Here is a 14,837-nt window from a genome sequence, read left to right as displayed (position 1 = left end):
CAATTCTTTGGGTTATTTGGGTATTTGTGTCACCTAGTGATCCACCCAGAACAGGCTTTCATGTTGGGATAATAATGAGCCATTTTGGTCCCATGGGATGCCTGCGAAATAAATGTCCACCTAGACAGATACCAACATGCTTGGATAAGCCTTATACAACTAGCATCACAACAGGTGCCCAAAAGGTTGTCTACAAATGACTGATTTGGCTTAACTGCCATACATCCCTTCACCATGTAGTGTAACGGCACAAAAGTATTTATACATCCCATCAGGATTTAGTGTAATGGAACAGAAGTACTTTTATTACAACTTGAGATTGAGGTGTTTTCTTTCTTTCTTAATAGTGATTTGTGCCATTATTGAAATCCAGGGAGTGAAGTCCACATCCCCACTCCCTGTGACAAACAATGTTCCACTTCTGCACTGCATAGTGTTTGCTGAAGCACACAGAGTTTACGGATATGGAGGACTGTGGGTACCTACCACTCCATAGCCCATTAACCTCAGGTTTGCCAGACTTGTACCAATAAAGACAGGACAAGTTGCTTAAGGTGCCGACCATTTGGCATGAACTGGGGGTCATCCATGCCTTATCTAACGTCATGGATTGTACAAACTCTGTATCAAGGACACGGGCAACAATCGGTCTCACATTATCTTGTCAGAAGATAACATCACAAAGACCTCAAAGATATGGTACAGTCACCAGGTTAACATGTCAGAAATGAGGCACCTGGTGTGCAAATTACTCGTTATGTGAACGAGAGGTGACTGTTTTGTGTACCCAATGGCACCCATACTATCACACAAGTTGCTGGACGCATATGACAATCATAGATGCAATGTGACAATTTGTTCTCCATGGAGCTTCCACATGCAGGTACATTCACTGCGTGTACAGAACCAGGAATTTTCTGAAAAAGACAGTGTAGCACTATGTCAGTTTCCAGTGTCATTACGGGGTGCACCAGCACTGGTGTGTATCTCTTTGTCACCATGTGAAGGGAAACCACAACAATGGTCACCATGCTGACAGCACATGGTGCTCCATATGTGGTCACACTGTCAATGAGGATACTTTTACTGCTGCAAATTAGCCCATTTTCTGACTCAGATTCATGACATGGTTGTAGATTCCTATAGAGATGAATGAACAATATCTGTTCTTTTTGGCATTAGTTGTGTGACGTTGCTAAAATCCTGCATGGTGTCAAGTAAGGCTCTCCTGAAACCATTAGTTCTATATTCACATGACAGTTGTGACACCCTCATAAATGTTGTTGTTGTTGTTGTGGTCTTCAGTCCTGAGACTGGTTTGATGCAGCTCTCCATGCTACTCTATCCTGTGCAAGCTTCTTCATCTCCCAGTACCTACTGCAACCTACATCCTTCTGAATCTCCTTGGTGTATTCATCTTTTGGTCTCCCTCTACGATTTTTACCCTCCATGCTGCCCTCCAACACTAAATTGGTTATCCCTTGATGCCTCAGAACATGTCCTACCAACCGATCTCTTCTTCTAGTCAAGTTGTGCCACAAACATCTCTTCTCCCCAATCCTATTCAACACCTCCACATTAGTTATGTGATCTACCCATCTAATCTTCAGCATTCTTCTCTGGCACCACATTTCAAAAGCTTCTATTCTCTTCTTGTCTAAACTATTTATTGTCCATGTTTCACTTCCATACATGGCTACACTCCATACAAATACTTTCAGAAACGACTTCCTGACACTTAAATCTATACTCGATGTTAACAAATTTCTCTTCTTCAGAAACGCTTTCCTTGCCATTGCCAGTCTACATTTTATATCCTCTCTACTTCGACCATCATCAGTTATTTTGCTCCCCAAAGAGCAAAACTCCTTTACTACTTTAAGTGTCTCAATTCCTAATCTAATTCCCTCAGCATCACCCGACTTAATTAGACTACATTCCATTATTCTCGTTTTGCTTTTGTTGATGTTCATCTTATATCCTCCTTTCAAGACACTGTCCATTCCGTTCAACTGCTCTTCCAAGTCCTTTGCTGTCTCTGACAGAATTACAATGTCATCGGCGAATCTAAACATTTTTATTTCTTCTCCATGGATTTTAATACCTACTCCGAATTTTTCTTTTGTTTCCTTCACTGCTTGCTCAATATACAGATTGAATAACATTGGGGAGAGGCAACAACCCTGTCTCACTCCCTTCTCAACCACTGCTTCCCTTTCATGCCCCTCAACTCTTATAAGTGCCATTTGGTTTCTATACAAATTGTAAATAGCCTTTTGCTCCCTATATTTTGCCCATGCCACCTTCAGAATTTGAAAGAGAGTATTCCAATCAACATTGTCAAAAGCTTTCTCTAAGTCTACAAGTGCTAGAAACGTAGGTTTGCCTTTCCTTAATCTAGCTTCAAAGATAAGCTGTAGGGTCAGTATTGCCTCACGTGTTCCAATATTTCTACGGAATCCAAACTGATCTTCCCAGAGGTCGGCTTCTACTAGTTTTTCCATTTGTATGTAAAGAATTCGCGTTAGTATTTTGCAGCCGTGACTTATTAAACTGAGAGTTCGGTAATTTTCACATCTGTCAACACCTGCTTTATTTGGGATTGAAATTATTATATTCTTCTTGAAGTCTGAGGGTATTTCGCCTATCTCATACATCTTGCTCACCAGATGGTAGAGTTTTGTCAGGACTGGCTCTCCCAAGGCTGTCAGTAGTTCTAATGGAATGTTGTCTACTCCCGGGGCCTTGTTTCGACTCAGGTCTTTCAGTGCTCTGTCAAACTCTTCACGCAGTATCATATCTCCCATTTCATCTTCATCTACATCCTCTTCCATTTCCATAATATTGCCCTCAAGTATATCGCCCTTGTATAGACCCTCTATATACTCCCTCCACCTTTCTGCTTTCCCTTCTTTGCTTAGAACTGGGTTTCCATCTGAGCTCTTGATATTCATACAAGTGGTTCTCTTTTCTCCAAAGGTCTCTTTAATTTTCCTGTAGGCAGTATCTACCTTACCCCTAGTGAGATAAGCCTCAACATCCTTACATTTGTCCTCTTGCCATCCCTGCTTAGCCATTTTGCACTTCCTTTCAATCTCGTTTTTGACACGTTTGTATTCCTTTTTGCCTGCTTCAGTTATTGCATTTTTATATTTTCTCCTTTCATCAATTAAATTCAATATTTCTTCTGTTACCCAAGGATTTCTACTAGCCCTCGCCTTTTTACCTACTTTATCCTCTGCTGCCTTCACTACTTCATCCCTCAAAGCTACCCATTCTTCTTCTACTGTATTTCTTTCCCCCATTCCTGCCATTTGTTCCCTTACGCTCTCCCTGAAACTCTGTACAACCTCTGGTTTAGTCAGTTTATCCAGGTCCCATCTCCTTAAACTCCCACCTTTTTGCAGTTTCTTCAGTTTTAATCTACAGTTCATAACCAATAGATTGTGGTCAGAGTCCACATCTGCCCCTGGAAATGTCTTACAATTTAAAACCTGGTTCCTAAATATCTGCCTTACCATTATATAATCTATCTGAAATCTATCAGTACCTCCAGGCTTCTTCCATGTATACAACCTTCTTTTACGATTCTTGAACCGGGTGTAGGGTTGATTAAGTTGTGCTCTGTGCAAAATTCTACCAGGCGGCTTCCTCTTTCATTTCTTAGCCCCAATCCATATTCAACTACTATGTTTCCTCCTCTCCCCTTTCCTACTACCAAATTCCAGTCACCCATGACTATTAAATTTTCGTCTCCCTTCACTATCTGAATAATTTCTTTTATTTCATCATACATTTCTTCAATTTCTTCGTCATCTGCAGAGCTAGTTGGCATATAAACTTGTACTACTGTAGTAGGCGTGGGCTTCGTGTCTATCTTGGCCACAATAATGCGTTCACTATGCTGTTTGTAGTAGTTTACCCGCACTCCTATTTTCCTATTCATTATTAAAGCTACTCCTGCATTACCCCTATTTGATTTTGTATTTATAACCCTGTATTCGCCTGACCAAAAGTCTTGTTCCTCCTGCCACCAAACTTCACTAATTCCCACTATATCTAACTTTAACCTATCCATTTCCCTTTTTAAATTTTCTAACCTACCTGCCCGATTAAGGGATCTGACATTCCACGCTCCGATCCGCAGAACGCCAGTTTTCTTTCTCCTGATAACGACGTCCTCTTGAGTAGTCCCCGCCCGGAGATCCGAATGGGGGACTATTTTACCTCCGGAATATTTTACCCAAGAGGATGTCATCATCATTAACCATACAGTAAAGCTGCATGCCCTCAGGAAAAATTACGGCTGTAGTTTCCCCTTGCTTTCAACTGTTCGCAGTACCAGCACAGCAAGGCCGTTTTGGTTAGTATTACAAGGCCAGATCAGTCAATCATCCAGACTGTTGCCCCTGCAACTACTGAAAAGGCTGCTGCCCTCATGAATACAAATAATAATACCACTGAATGATAAACCACAGCCATGAAAAGGCCACTATCCTGCCACTGTTGAATTCTGATAAGCTATAACACGATTGGCTGATGTGTCATATTAATAGATGTCGCCTCTCTCCTCTTTCCTACAATAATTAATATTTTTTTGGTACTAACTTTTAGGAAGTGAACAACGAAAGGCCTGATTGATAACAGTTAATGATAGGTCACACATTTATTACCAAAGTGATTACTTATTTCAAAACCAAATTAAATTCACTCAGTTTCAGCAACATCTTCCATGCCACAATACGGCATTAATTATGAGGTCATTAGGAAAGTAAGGAACATTTTCTCTACAGAAATTTTTATCTGATACAATTAAAGAAAACTGTATTTCATATACAATTTGATACCCAAGCTACTTTTCTACATAGTCACTGTTCAAATTTAGGCACTCATCATACCATTTTCTATGCATCCTGCATACTCAGTTTCCACCAAGTTGTTGAACCACTGATTAATGACTTCTTTAAATTCATCATCACTTCTGTAGTGTTGTCCACTCAAAAAATAATTTGGGGAATAAGTGATAATCACTTGGGGTTAAGTCCAGACTGTGTGACGGATGTTGAAACATTTCCAGCTGAAACTGCCATGTCACACCCACTGCAAGCAGACAAGCATTATAATGAAGGAGGATGACTCCATTGGTTAGCATTCCATGCCTCTGGTTTTTAATGGCACAGTGGAGTCGTTGAAGTATGTGACAGCAGGCCACTGCATTTATGGTCTCACCTTTAGGCATGTGGTCAATTAGCAGGACACCCTTATGACCCCAAAACATCATAGCCATAATCTTTCTGGTGCTCAGAATTTGTTTTGCTTTTCTTGATGTCATTGTGGATTGCAAATGATGCCATTCCATTTATTGGCACCTTGTCTCTGGTGTGAAATTTGTTATCCAAATCTCATCACCAGTGACAATTTGATTCAAAAATTCATCATCATCCCTTTCATAGCAACTGAGAAATGTCAATGCAGTTACCATTTGCTTGGTTTTGTGTTCTGAAATATACCAGGCCATGACAATTAATTAGCAAATATTCATCTTCACTTCTCAACAATCTCCGGTGCTGCAGTAGCTGTTAAAGAATTTGCAAGTTATCTGCTGCACCAAAGTTTGCTGCAACTTGCTGAGCCCTTGACAGTGTCTATAGATTTTATAGTGCTAAGAGAAGTTTCAAAAAATTCAGGTTGACACCATGTCCTCTTTCAAAATTACATATTTGTTGCATAATACTGTAACAAAATCAGCTGACAACAACTGTCGGAAAACTACGCCACTCCTTATATATTTGTAACAATTACTGACTATGTCATCCATTATTGGAAATAGAAAATTATGGATTAAAATCAAAATCTTGCAAGAGTGCACATACTGTCATTATTCAGTTATGCATTAACTCATTCCTCTCATACTGCAACATAAAGCTTTACATGGCTTTTAGCTTTTAATATTGAAATTTATAAAATATATTCACTAACAATGATTTTTTATAAAGTTGCTTATCTCATGATGATTATTAGTTGGAAAATGTTTCTAACATTTTTGTGAGTTTACTACACAAATACAAACAGCATGCCAATTTCAATCCTCACAAAAATTACCCTGCAGTTACAAAATGAGAACTGTTTATGTTTTGTGTTCAAGTGTTGATTAGTAACAGTCAAACCAGTGCAGAAATATATGTTTGTTTGCTAAAGTCAGAATGAAATTAATGACAAAATATGAATTGGTATAATAAACTGAATTCTAAATGATCAGATAACTGGAATAAGGCTGTCACAAAATTGTTATAAGCCTGCAAGTGTGACAGTCTGACACCTTAGGTCAACACTTCAAGTCATCCTTATCCTAATGATCATATACTGTTATGTTACATTGGTACGTTCAGTTCGTCTGACAAAATTCGAGGAATCCTCCTGGCACACACATTTTATAGCCAGATCTGCAGTAATAATCTTGTCAAACACAGTTTTTGAAATGTCTGAAAGAATGAGTGCAGTTCACTAATTGTGAAATGCCTGTCTTCTTGGATTTTTGTTTCAATCCTTGCTTGGAATCTATCAGTCACCAAGGAGGGTCAGCCAGACGGATCTCTGTCACGAACATTCTTCCGTCTGCCATTAAACACGATACATCACTTCAGAACACACACACACACACACACACACACACACACACACACACACACACAGAGAGAGAGAGAGAGAGAGAGAGAGAGAGAGAGAGAGAGAGAGAGAGAGAGAGAGGCATAATATGATCTCCTCACAATCAATCAACATTCAAAAGTGATTTCTGCTGTGAGAAACTCAGTGTGTAATCTTCCCTTATATAAAGAATGTGGATGGTTCCAGTCTATCTACTTTGATGGTTGTGCTGAAATGAAATAATCATATGGCACTAATGGTCAGGAGACCCTGTCTGGGTTAGTTCGGCCACCTAGTGCAAGTTTTGAATTTCACTCAACTCCAACAACTTGTGTGACAATGATAATGATTAGATGAAACACAAATACCCAGTCTCCGAGGCAAGAAAATCCCTGACGCAACTGGGAATTGAACCAGGGCAGCAATGAGATGCAGATATGGTTGTGCTGAAATGTTATTTGCATATGCAAAAATGTAGTACACATCATGTCTATCTGACATTGTCACACGATGTGTTCATGGCATTGCTATTGTAATGGCCAGCTTTATACAGACTGTCTTTAATTTTCTAAAATTTAAAAGAAAACGGTCAACAAAAGTGACTGTAGATATGCTCAATTTGGAGATAACAGAAAATGTCATCTAAGGCTGAATGTCTTTCAGAATAATTTCGCACCAGTTGTCAGGATGTTTCTCAATGCTGGAGAGAGAGAGAGAGACCACACAGCTAGAGAATACAGGATTACTTGGTAATTATCAAGGACCACATTCCACAGAAAATATATGATAAATATGCTCAGCACCAGATTTTTTTTGTAGATGTAAGGAAGTAGTTTTATTTGTCAAGGAAGGAAGCCCTTGCATGATTGTGTGCCAGATGAATAGCTCAATACTTGCTGCATATGACAACTTACTGATAGTCAAAAATAAGTTTAGTATCAGTCAAATCTGTTTTGCTAGGTATTTTACATTACTGAGTAAATTTTTAAGAAAGATCATAGATGTTACAACAGATCTGCACAAACTTTGATAAAGAAAGATTTTTCATGACATAATTACAGAAAAAATTAATATAAAAAAAGCAAACATAGGAAAAAGCTTGTAATTAGTTAGCAGCAAATAAAAAGCATGTAAAAGTTGCAAGCTTCATAAACTTTAAGAGCCTCGCACTTCTTCATTACTTAAAAAGGGAGGAAAGGGAAACAGCAAGAGAGACTTTACATGCATTAACTATGAAAATCGTAAAAGACTGAGGGCCATGCGAGACTTTTTTTAAAAATATGAGACGGAAATTTTTGATAGAATGTTAGAAACCATCCTCAGATGTGAATGAAATGAGGTGTTTCAATAGAATTTCTGGACCAGTTTTGATTATATTAGAATTTGATTGCAACAAAGCTATAAAATGTAGCTGAGCATGAGCAATCTGCAATAAAGGTTGCCAATTATATTGTCATTCAAAATGAAATGAGGCTGGAAATCAGTTTGAGAGATTTGACCACCTACATGAAGACGGGAATACTTTTACAGAACCAAAGACTGTACTAAAAGCTGGAAGGTGACTATCAACAGCTGTCAAGTAATGTATAAAATGCATGTTTGACCATAAGCTGCTTTTATTTTAAACGCAAAGAAAAGATATTAATACTAAGAATATGCTTGGTATTAGTATGTTTGCTTCTAAAACCTTGTGTCATACATTGATATTCATGACATTATTATTTAAGTAATGACAAATGTAATGTTGTGGCTTAAACCATTTTAACCCTTATGAAATGTTCCATGACTGAAACCGGTCAATATTTGGGTTTACAATAAAAGCAGCTAATTGCCAAACATGAATTTTATACATAGTGATCTGAGGTCTAGTGTGGATACAGCTGAATTTTTTCTATAAGCTAGGTGTTTCTATATCTTGATGTCATTTTTAGCACTGTCAGTTGACCAAACTGAGTGCACTACAGCCATCTTGAAAAGTTGGTATTTGTGGGAGAATAGTGTGAAAGAAGGGAGATTAGAATTTAACATCATGCCAATACACAATTTTAACACCTTCCTACAAAAAAGACAGGATTTTTGTTATATCATCAGGAACCTTTTATCTCCTCATCATCACTGGAAGATATATCGTTAGAGAGAAATGATCACCATTTGAAGAAGGCAAGAAGCTTTAGTGGCAGATTTCGGTATGAGTCGGTGACTGGCACAAATGCAATGTCTCCAAATTCATGTTGTTCAGAGGCCAGCTGGTCCTGAAGGGTTTTCACTTTGTGGCTGTACTCCAGTCTACGCCTTGTAGCAGTCTTGATGTGCTGCTGGAGTCTAGAAACATCTGCAGCACGAAAGGAAAAGAGTTAGTAAAAATATTTAATAACTCTAGCTTAGTAAAAATATTTAATAACTCTAGCTTAATTTTAGGTGACAAACAAAGGCAAAATAATAAGAAATATTACAGATTTTTGATTGAGGTATCACTGAAAAGAAAAACCAACAGCAAGCACAAAATGGTTACATTTTACTAAGATCTGAAGACAAATATTTAAAAAAGAGAGCATGGAGAACAGGTAACTTAGTTAAAATGTCACAAAAAAATGAGCATTGAGAAATTAACATTCTTCTCTCTCAGAATGTGTTTCTTAAATTATTTTGTATTCTTTATGAATGCATCTGGATAGATAAATATCTGAGGTAGTTAAGGTGGAGAAAAGGTGGCAGGGAGTCACACACGTGTAATGGTGTACCACATAACAACATCAAAAACTTTACACTTTTATTTCTTTGTTTTGTCATAGGAAGCAAAAATTACTTTGTAAGAGCCCTATACCCTTACATGCCATATTTCTTTACTATACCATTTCTTTTCATATTTTATTATTATTTACCCTTTCAAATGGAGTCTGGCTGCTTATCAATGGTAAGTATGTGGTTGCAGGTCAAATACTACACAGTTATTAACAGAATAAGAAAAGTATATCTCTGGCCATAGAGAAGCTGTGTTAGAGGTGCCAATGTTAGCAGTATCTCAATGCAAGTTTCAGTGCTGTGAAGCCATGGGAAAATGATGTGTTAGCTTACAGACCTCCTGATTTGATAAATATTTCAATGGAGCATGAGAGATGATATTACAAAATAAAGTCACGCATCCATGTCAGGAACACATGGGCAATGTAGAATTTCAGATTGTAAGGGTTTAGTGGTATCTCATAGCACACAGCCTATTGAACTTTTTTTGAATCTTTATGAGGAACTGAATAGTAACCAAATGACATTCATGAACTGTCAGTGTTCTTGTATGTTTGCTTCTAAAAGCCCTGTGTTGTACATTAATATTCATAACATTATCTACACACTATTGAAGTAGTGACAAATATACTGTTATGGCTTAAACCATTTTAACCCTTATCTGTGAAGATGGTCCATGACTGAAACTAGTCAATATTTGGGTTTACAATAAAAGCAGCTGATGGTCAAACATGCAACCTTCACTACCTAATTTATTACGGAAAAGTCACTGATTTCACTTAACACAATAAGAGGAGAAAGTATCACTTTATTTTGTTCTGGGTTAAGTAGAAAACAAACTGTAAGAAACACATCGAAATTAAATACAGAGCACAACAGGAAAGAACTTCGAAAACATTTTACGACTTTCAACAAATAACATAAAAAACCTCAAGTGTCATAGGCATGATGGGACATACATTTGCTAACAGTTCAGGGGAATTGGAAAGTGGAATGAAGGATGTGCAGTGTCATAATTGTAAAGTGACTCACTCCAAAACACAGCAAAAGACTGCAATTATCATCAATGGAACACACAAATAACTAACAAACTAAGCACTAGCTATAACAAAAGACGTTACATTATCTTTTACACTTCAGCACAAAAATGCTGTCAACTATATACAAGATCAAAACAGAAACTGGACTTGGTAATGGGCACATGGCCACAGCTCTTAACGTTTTGTTATTCACTTGAATGTAACTTCTTTAGCCCCCCCCCCCCCCCCCCACTAAATAAATTCCAATAGCTTTGACTAAATTTGCAACTGCTAAATGAACTTTTAAACATAGTTAAAGGGTGAGGGGTGTTACTAGTGGCAGTCACATATTCCATCACCTCGCAGACTCCAATAGATTAACACAATATACTCTGCTGCACTGAAAGCAATTTCTATGGAAGTTGCGCTGAAGGGTGTGGAGAGTGTTGTTGTTGTTGTTGTTGTTGTTGTTGTGGCCTTCAATCTACAGACTGGTTTGATGCAGTTCTCTATGATAGTCTATCCTGTGTAAGCCTCTTCATCTCTGCGTAACTACTGCAAACTACATCTGTTTATCATATTAAAGCCTTGGTGTTCCTCTAAAATTCTGCACCCCCACCACCACATTTCCTTCTGTTCCCAAATCGATAATGCCTTGATGCCAGAAAGTGTTCTATCTAATGATCACCTGTTTTAGTAAAGATGTGCCAAAATTGCCCCCAGTTCTATTCAGTACCTCCTCATTCGCTATTTGATCTACACACCTAGTCTTCAGCATTCTTCTACAGCATCACATTTCATAAGCTTCTATTCTCTTCTTGTCTGAGCTGCTCGTTGCCCACAGTTTTCCTTTGTGGGGAGTGTTCTTAGGGGAAAAATTTATGTAAAATATTAAAGAAGTCTGGCTCAGTTTCTGATCCATGTATATCGGTCTTTGACTGTCAACAGTGCAGAAGGTCATGCAGAACAAAATGTACAATAACAAATCACTAACCTACACAGAAACTTCAATGTCATGCTGATATGCATACTGTACTTACCAGACACAGCATATTTCAGTGATATGGGTAAACAAGAACCATTCTGAGCAGGTTCCAACAAACGCAAAACTCCACCATCAGCTCCCCAACTAAACTGTGGTGTTGGAGCAAGTGGACTTGCATTTAATTTAGCTGTGTCACTCTGTTCCTCTGTGTTTGTACGGATTTGGAAATTAACACGCACCTCATAGCTAGCATGAAGGAGAAGTGGAGTGTGCAAGCTCTGATTATGAATTAGATCAGTTTCATGAGTTTCAACAGTTGCAGAAGTCAAACGCTGACCGCTAACAGCATCCGTAACAATTACTTTACAAAGTGTGGGGTGATTGTTTATCCTGCAACAAGAACAGAGTCAATTTAAAAGACTTACTTTTATTGTTGTGAACGGCTTGAATAAACACATTTAAGGTTTGTGAGGATAAAATCTTAAGATTTGGTGGAAAAATTTAAGGAACTGTATACAAACACTCCTGAAATCTAATTGAGTATGCGCAGTTCAATACAAACTGACCATCTAAATACCTATGTCTAAACTCGGGATTTGGAATGAGATATTATGTGTCATGATTGAATGGCATTTCAGTTTCCCTAAATAAGTTAAACAATGGAAAATACAGGATGGAATGTGACAATATTACGAAAAGAAAAGTTGCTACTCACCATATAGTGGTGATGCTGAGTCGCAGATAGGCACAACAAAAAGACTTTCACAATTAAAGCTTTCAGCCATCACACACACACACACACACACACACACACACACACAGACACACAAAACAAAATTCACACACATTCGGTGTGGTTTCAGTTGTATGAGATTGCAGTTTTGTTAGTGTGTGTGTGTGTGTGTGTGTGTGTGTGTGTGTGTGTGTGTGTGTGTGTGTGTGTAACTCAGCATCTTCGCTATACAATTAAAGAAGTTAGTTGAACAAACAATATGCAAGGCATTAAAGAACAGATTGAGAGTACCATAAGAGAGGGTAGTGTGCACAATTTTCACAGCACCACTTCTGCAATGTCTCAATAAGTGGTTTACAGAACAAACCAGTAAATATTACGCAAGGTGCCAAATATCCCACATTATAATGTGGCATGTAATGTGGATCTAACATACACTTCTACTTGAACCAGTATTAACAAATCTGTCACAAGACATGCGTGTATAAAAACTGCTACATGAATTCTGCATAAGTTCCTGTTAGGAATCTTCAGCTTCCCAACGAGTTAAACTATAACAAAACAAGTCATGACCTGTGCTTTTATTAAAATAGCCACAAGCTGCACATTTTAGTCTTTCCCCAATTTGGTGCTGCAATATTGTAAGCATTCACAGTGATATATGAAGAGAAAGAAAGAGGGTGTGTCAGCTGGCGGTTCTATACAGGCAATGAGAGAGCAGCAAAGATACATGTTATGAAACAAGAGACCAAGGAACACTGTCACATTCTGACAACAGTATCCACAACCTCCGAAACTGTAACACATTCATACAAAACTGGCTAATATTTTAACAACCGAGATTAGTAATTTAATTTAAGCAGTGCTATTAGGTTCCACCCTAATCACAACCTCATAATAAATAACACATTAAGAAAAAACAGTAAAATATTTATGACAACAGCAAAGAAGAGAATGGTTTTAATTTCAGTGCTAGAAATTCATCCTCTCTTTTCTCACCTTTATTTAGTTACTTGAAGGTGTCATCCCACTGGCTACTGTGAGCAAACATCCCAAAGATATTTGGGCTCACATGCGAAAAAATGTCTAGGCTCAAACTCGTCTAGGGGTTGAACTGTATATGTCACATTAAATGCCCTAAATTAGACATTTGTGACCCTTTATTTAAACTGTCAGGCTGATGGCAAGTTTTGCGAAAATATATGAAACATGCAAAGTTAATATAACATATAATAACAGTAACTAAATTAATGATCCATAAATGATGTAGGCCACACAGGTGTGATTTGGTTAGAGTAATGTTTATTCAGAAAGCAAACTAATAGCAAAAGTGGTCGTTTTTATAGTTACTGTTACACTCTAGCACATACTCATTCGACACAGTTCGATCATTCAGTCTCATTGCGGAATACAAGTCCAATACTCCACCTCGTTATCTATGCAAGAAGTTAGAATTCACACCAGGCGTGCGGCTGCTCACCACTCAGAGACTAATTCACGTGATACCACACAAAGCAAAATTTTCTAAGTTGTTTCATTCCCTAGCTATCTAAAGACCGATCGTTCGCTTTTGCATCTCCACCAGCACTGTTCCTCTGCCCATCTCTGGCCGTGTTTCCTGCATACTGAACATCGTCGCTCAACTGACTAGCACAGTTCTGTTCCCTGAAGCCATCCACCTGATTGGCTACAGCTTATTCTACATTATTTTACATTTTAAAATATTTGAATAATCAAAGCTTGACCACTATCATGATCTAAATAAAGTAACAATAATATCCATTACATAATAAACGTTAAATTCTTTTACATAAAACCAATACAATTTCCTTCTTAACTTTGAATGTCACAGCCAGTAGCCTTGCAACAAAGTGCTTTCTGATAAATAAATAAAGTACAAAAGTAACTATTATGCACTAAGTTTATAACAAATATTCTATTACAGGGTGCATATGTGGACAAGGAAAAAACATTCCCGGATTTTTCCCAGATTTCACGGTCAAAAATACACTTTCTCCAGGGTGAAAACACACTTCTTCCATGTTAAGTGACAGTATATTTTCCCTCAGAACTGCAAAACTTATCAATCCTTTGAATGGTTATGGTTGTATACAAGAGCGTAGAATTTCCCGGCACTTTAGAAATCAAAACTCAGGGAAAAAGACATGTTTTGGGAATATCTTTGATGTGCAGAAACATGTACACTGTGTATTTTCATATTACGAAAGTATACATTGGAATTGAAACCAAACACTGCATGTTACTTTCCGAATCATTAAAATCGAGATTGCGATGCACTTTTGTAAGCCAGTCAAACCTCATGTCATGAGATCTCGCCAGCCAATGACAGCGAATATTCAGAGCATAGGACACGTAATGTAGTCAGCCAACAGCAACATCACTGTTAAGTAGCATGAACACACAAACAGGGTAAGTTAATAGTTTACATTAATATACGTAGTGTTGCTACAAGAAAGCAAAGCTTTCACATATAATATTGGTCTCTAAGGTTAACAGGCTGTAAGAGAAGCTAAGCTTTTGCATGTAATGTTGATCTTTATTGTGCGTGTTACACTTTAAGATATATCACACAAACGTGCCAGTAAAATTTCTAATAATGACATAAATGTCTGATCTTCAGGGTTAGAAATTCTTCTAAATGGGTCGTCATCAAAGAGGTGATTTTTAAATAAGAGTCAAATGTTCTGTGATT

The 14,837-nt window shown here is 37.7% G+C and overlaps 1 protein-coding gene across 3 annotated transcripts in view; it reads right to left on the bottom strand.

The window, feature by feature from the left end:
* The window catches only part of LOC126416337 (UDP-GalNAc:beta-1,3-N-acetylgalactosaminyltransferase 2-like), a 154,614-nt gene that overhangs the window by 31,907 nt on the left and 107,870 nt on the right, over positions 1-14,837 (bottom strand). For all 3 annotated transcript variants that reach the window (XM_050084008.1, XM_050084006.1, XM_050084007.1), the window contains 2 exons: positions 11,447-11,781; positions 8,794-8,977 (listed from right to left, as the gene is read on the bottom strand). In XM_050084008.1, the coding sequence (XP_049939965.1) occupies positions 8,794-8,977; positions 11,447-11,781 (519 nt within the window). The remainder of the gene's footprint in view (positions 1-8,793; positions 8,978-11,446; positions 11,782-14,837) is intronic.

This window comes from Schistocerca serialis, chromosome 8 (assembly GCF_023864345.2).
Source record: "Schistocerca serialis cubense isolate TAMUIC-IGC-003099 chromosome 8, iqSchSeri2.2, whole genome shotgun sequence".
Lineage (NCBI taxonomy): Eukaryota > Metazoa > Arthropoda > Insecta > Orthoptera > Acrididae > Schistocerca > Schistocerca serialis.
The sequence above is the reverse complement of the archived record's forward strand: the minus strand, read 5'-3'. Positions and strand labels throughout refer to the sequence as shown.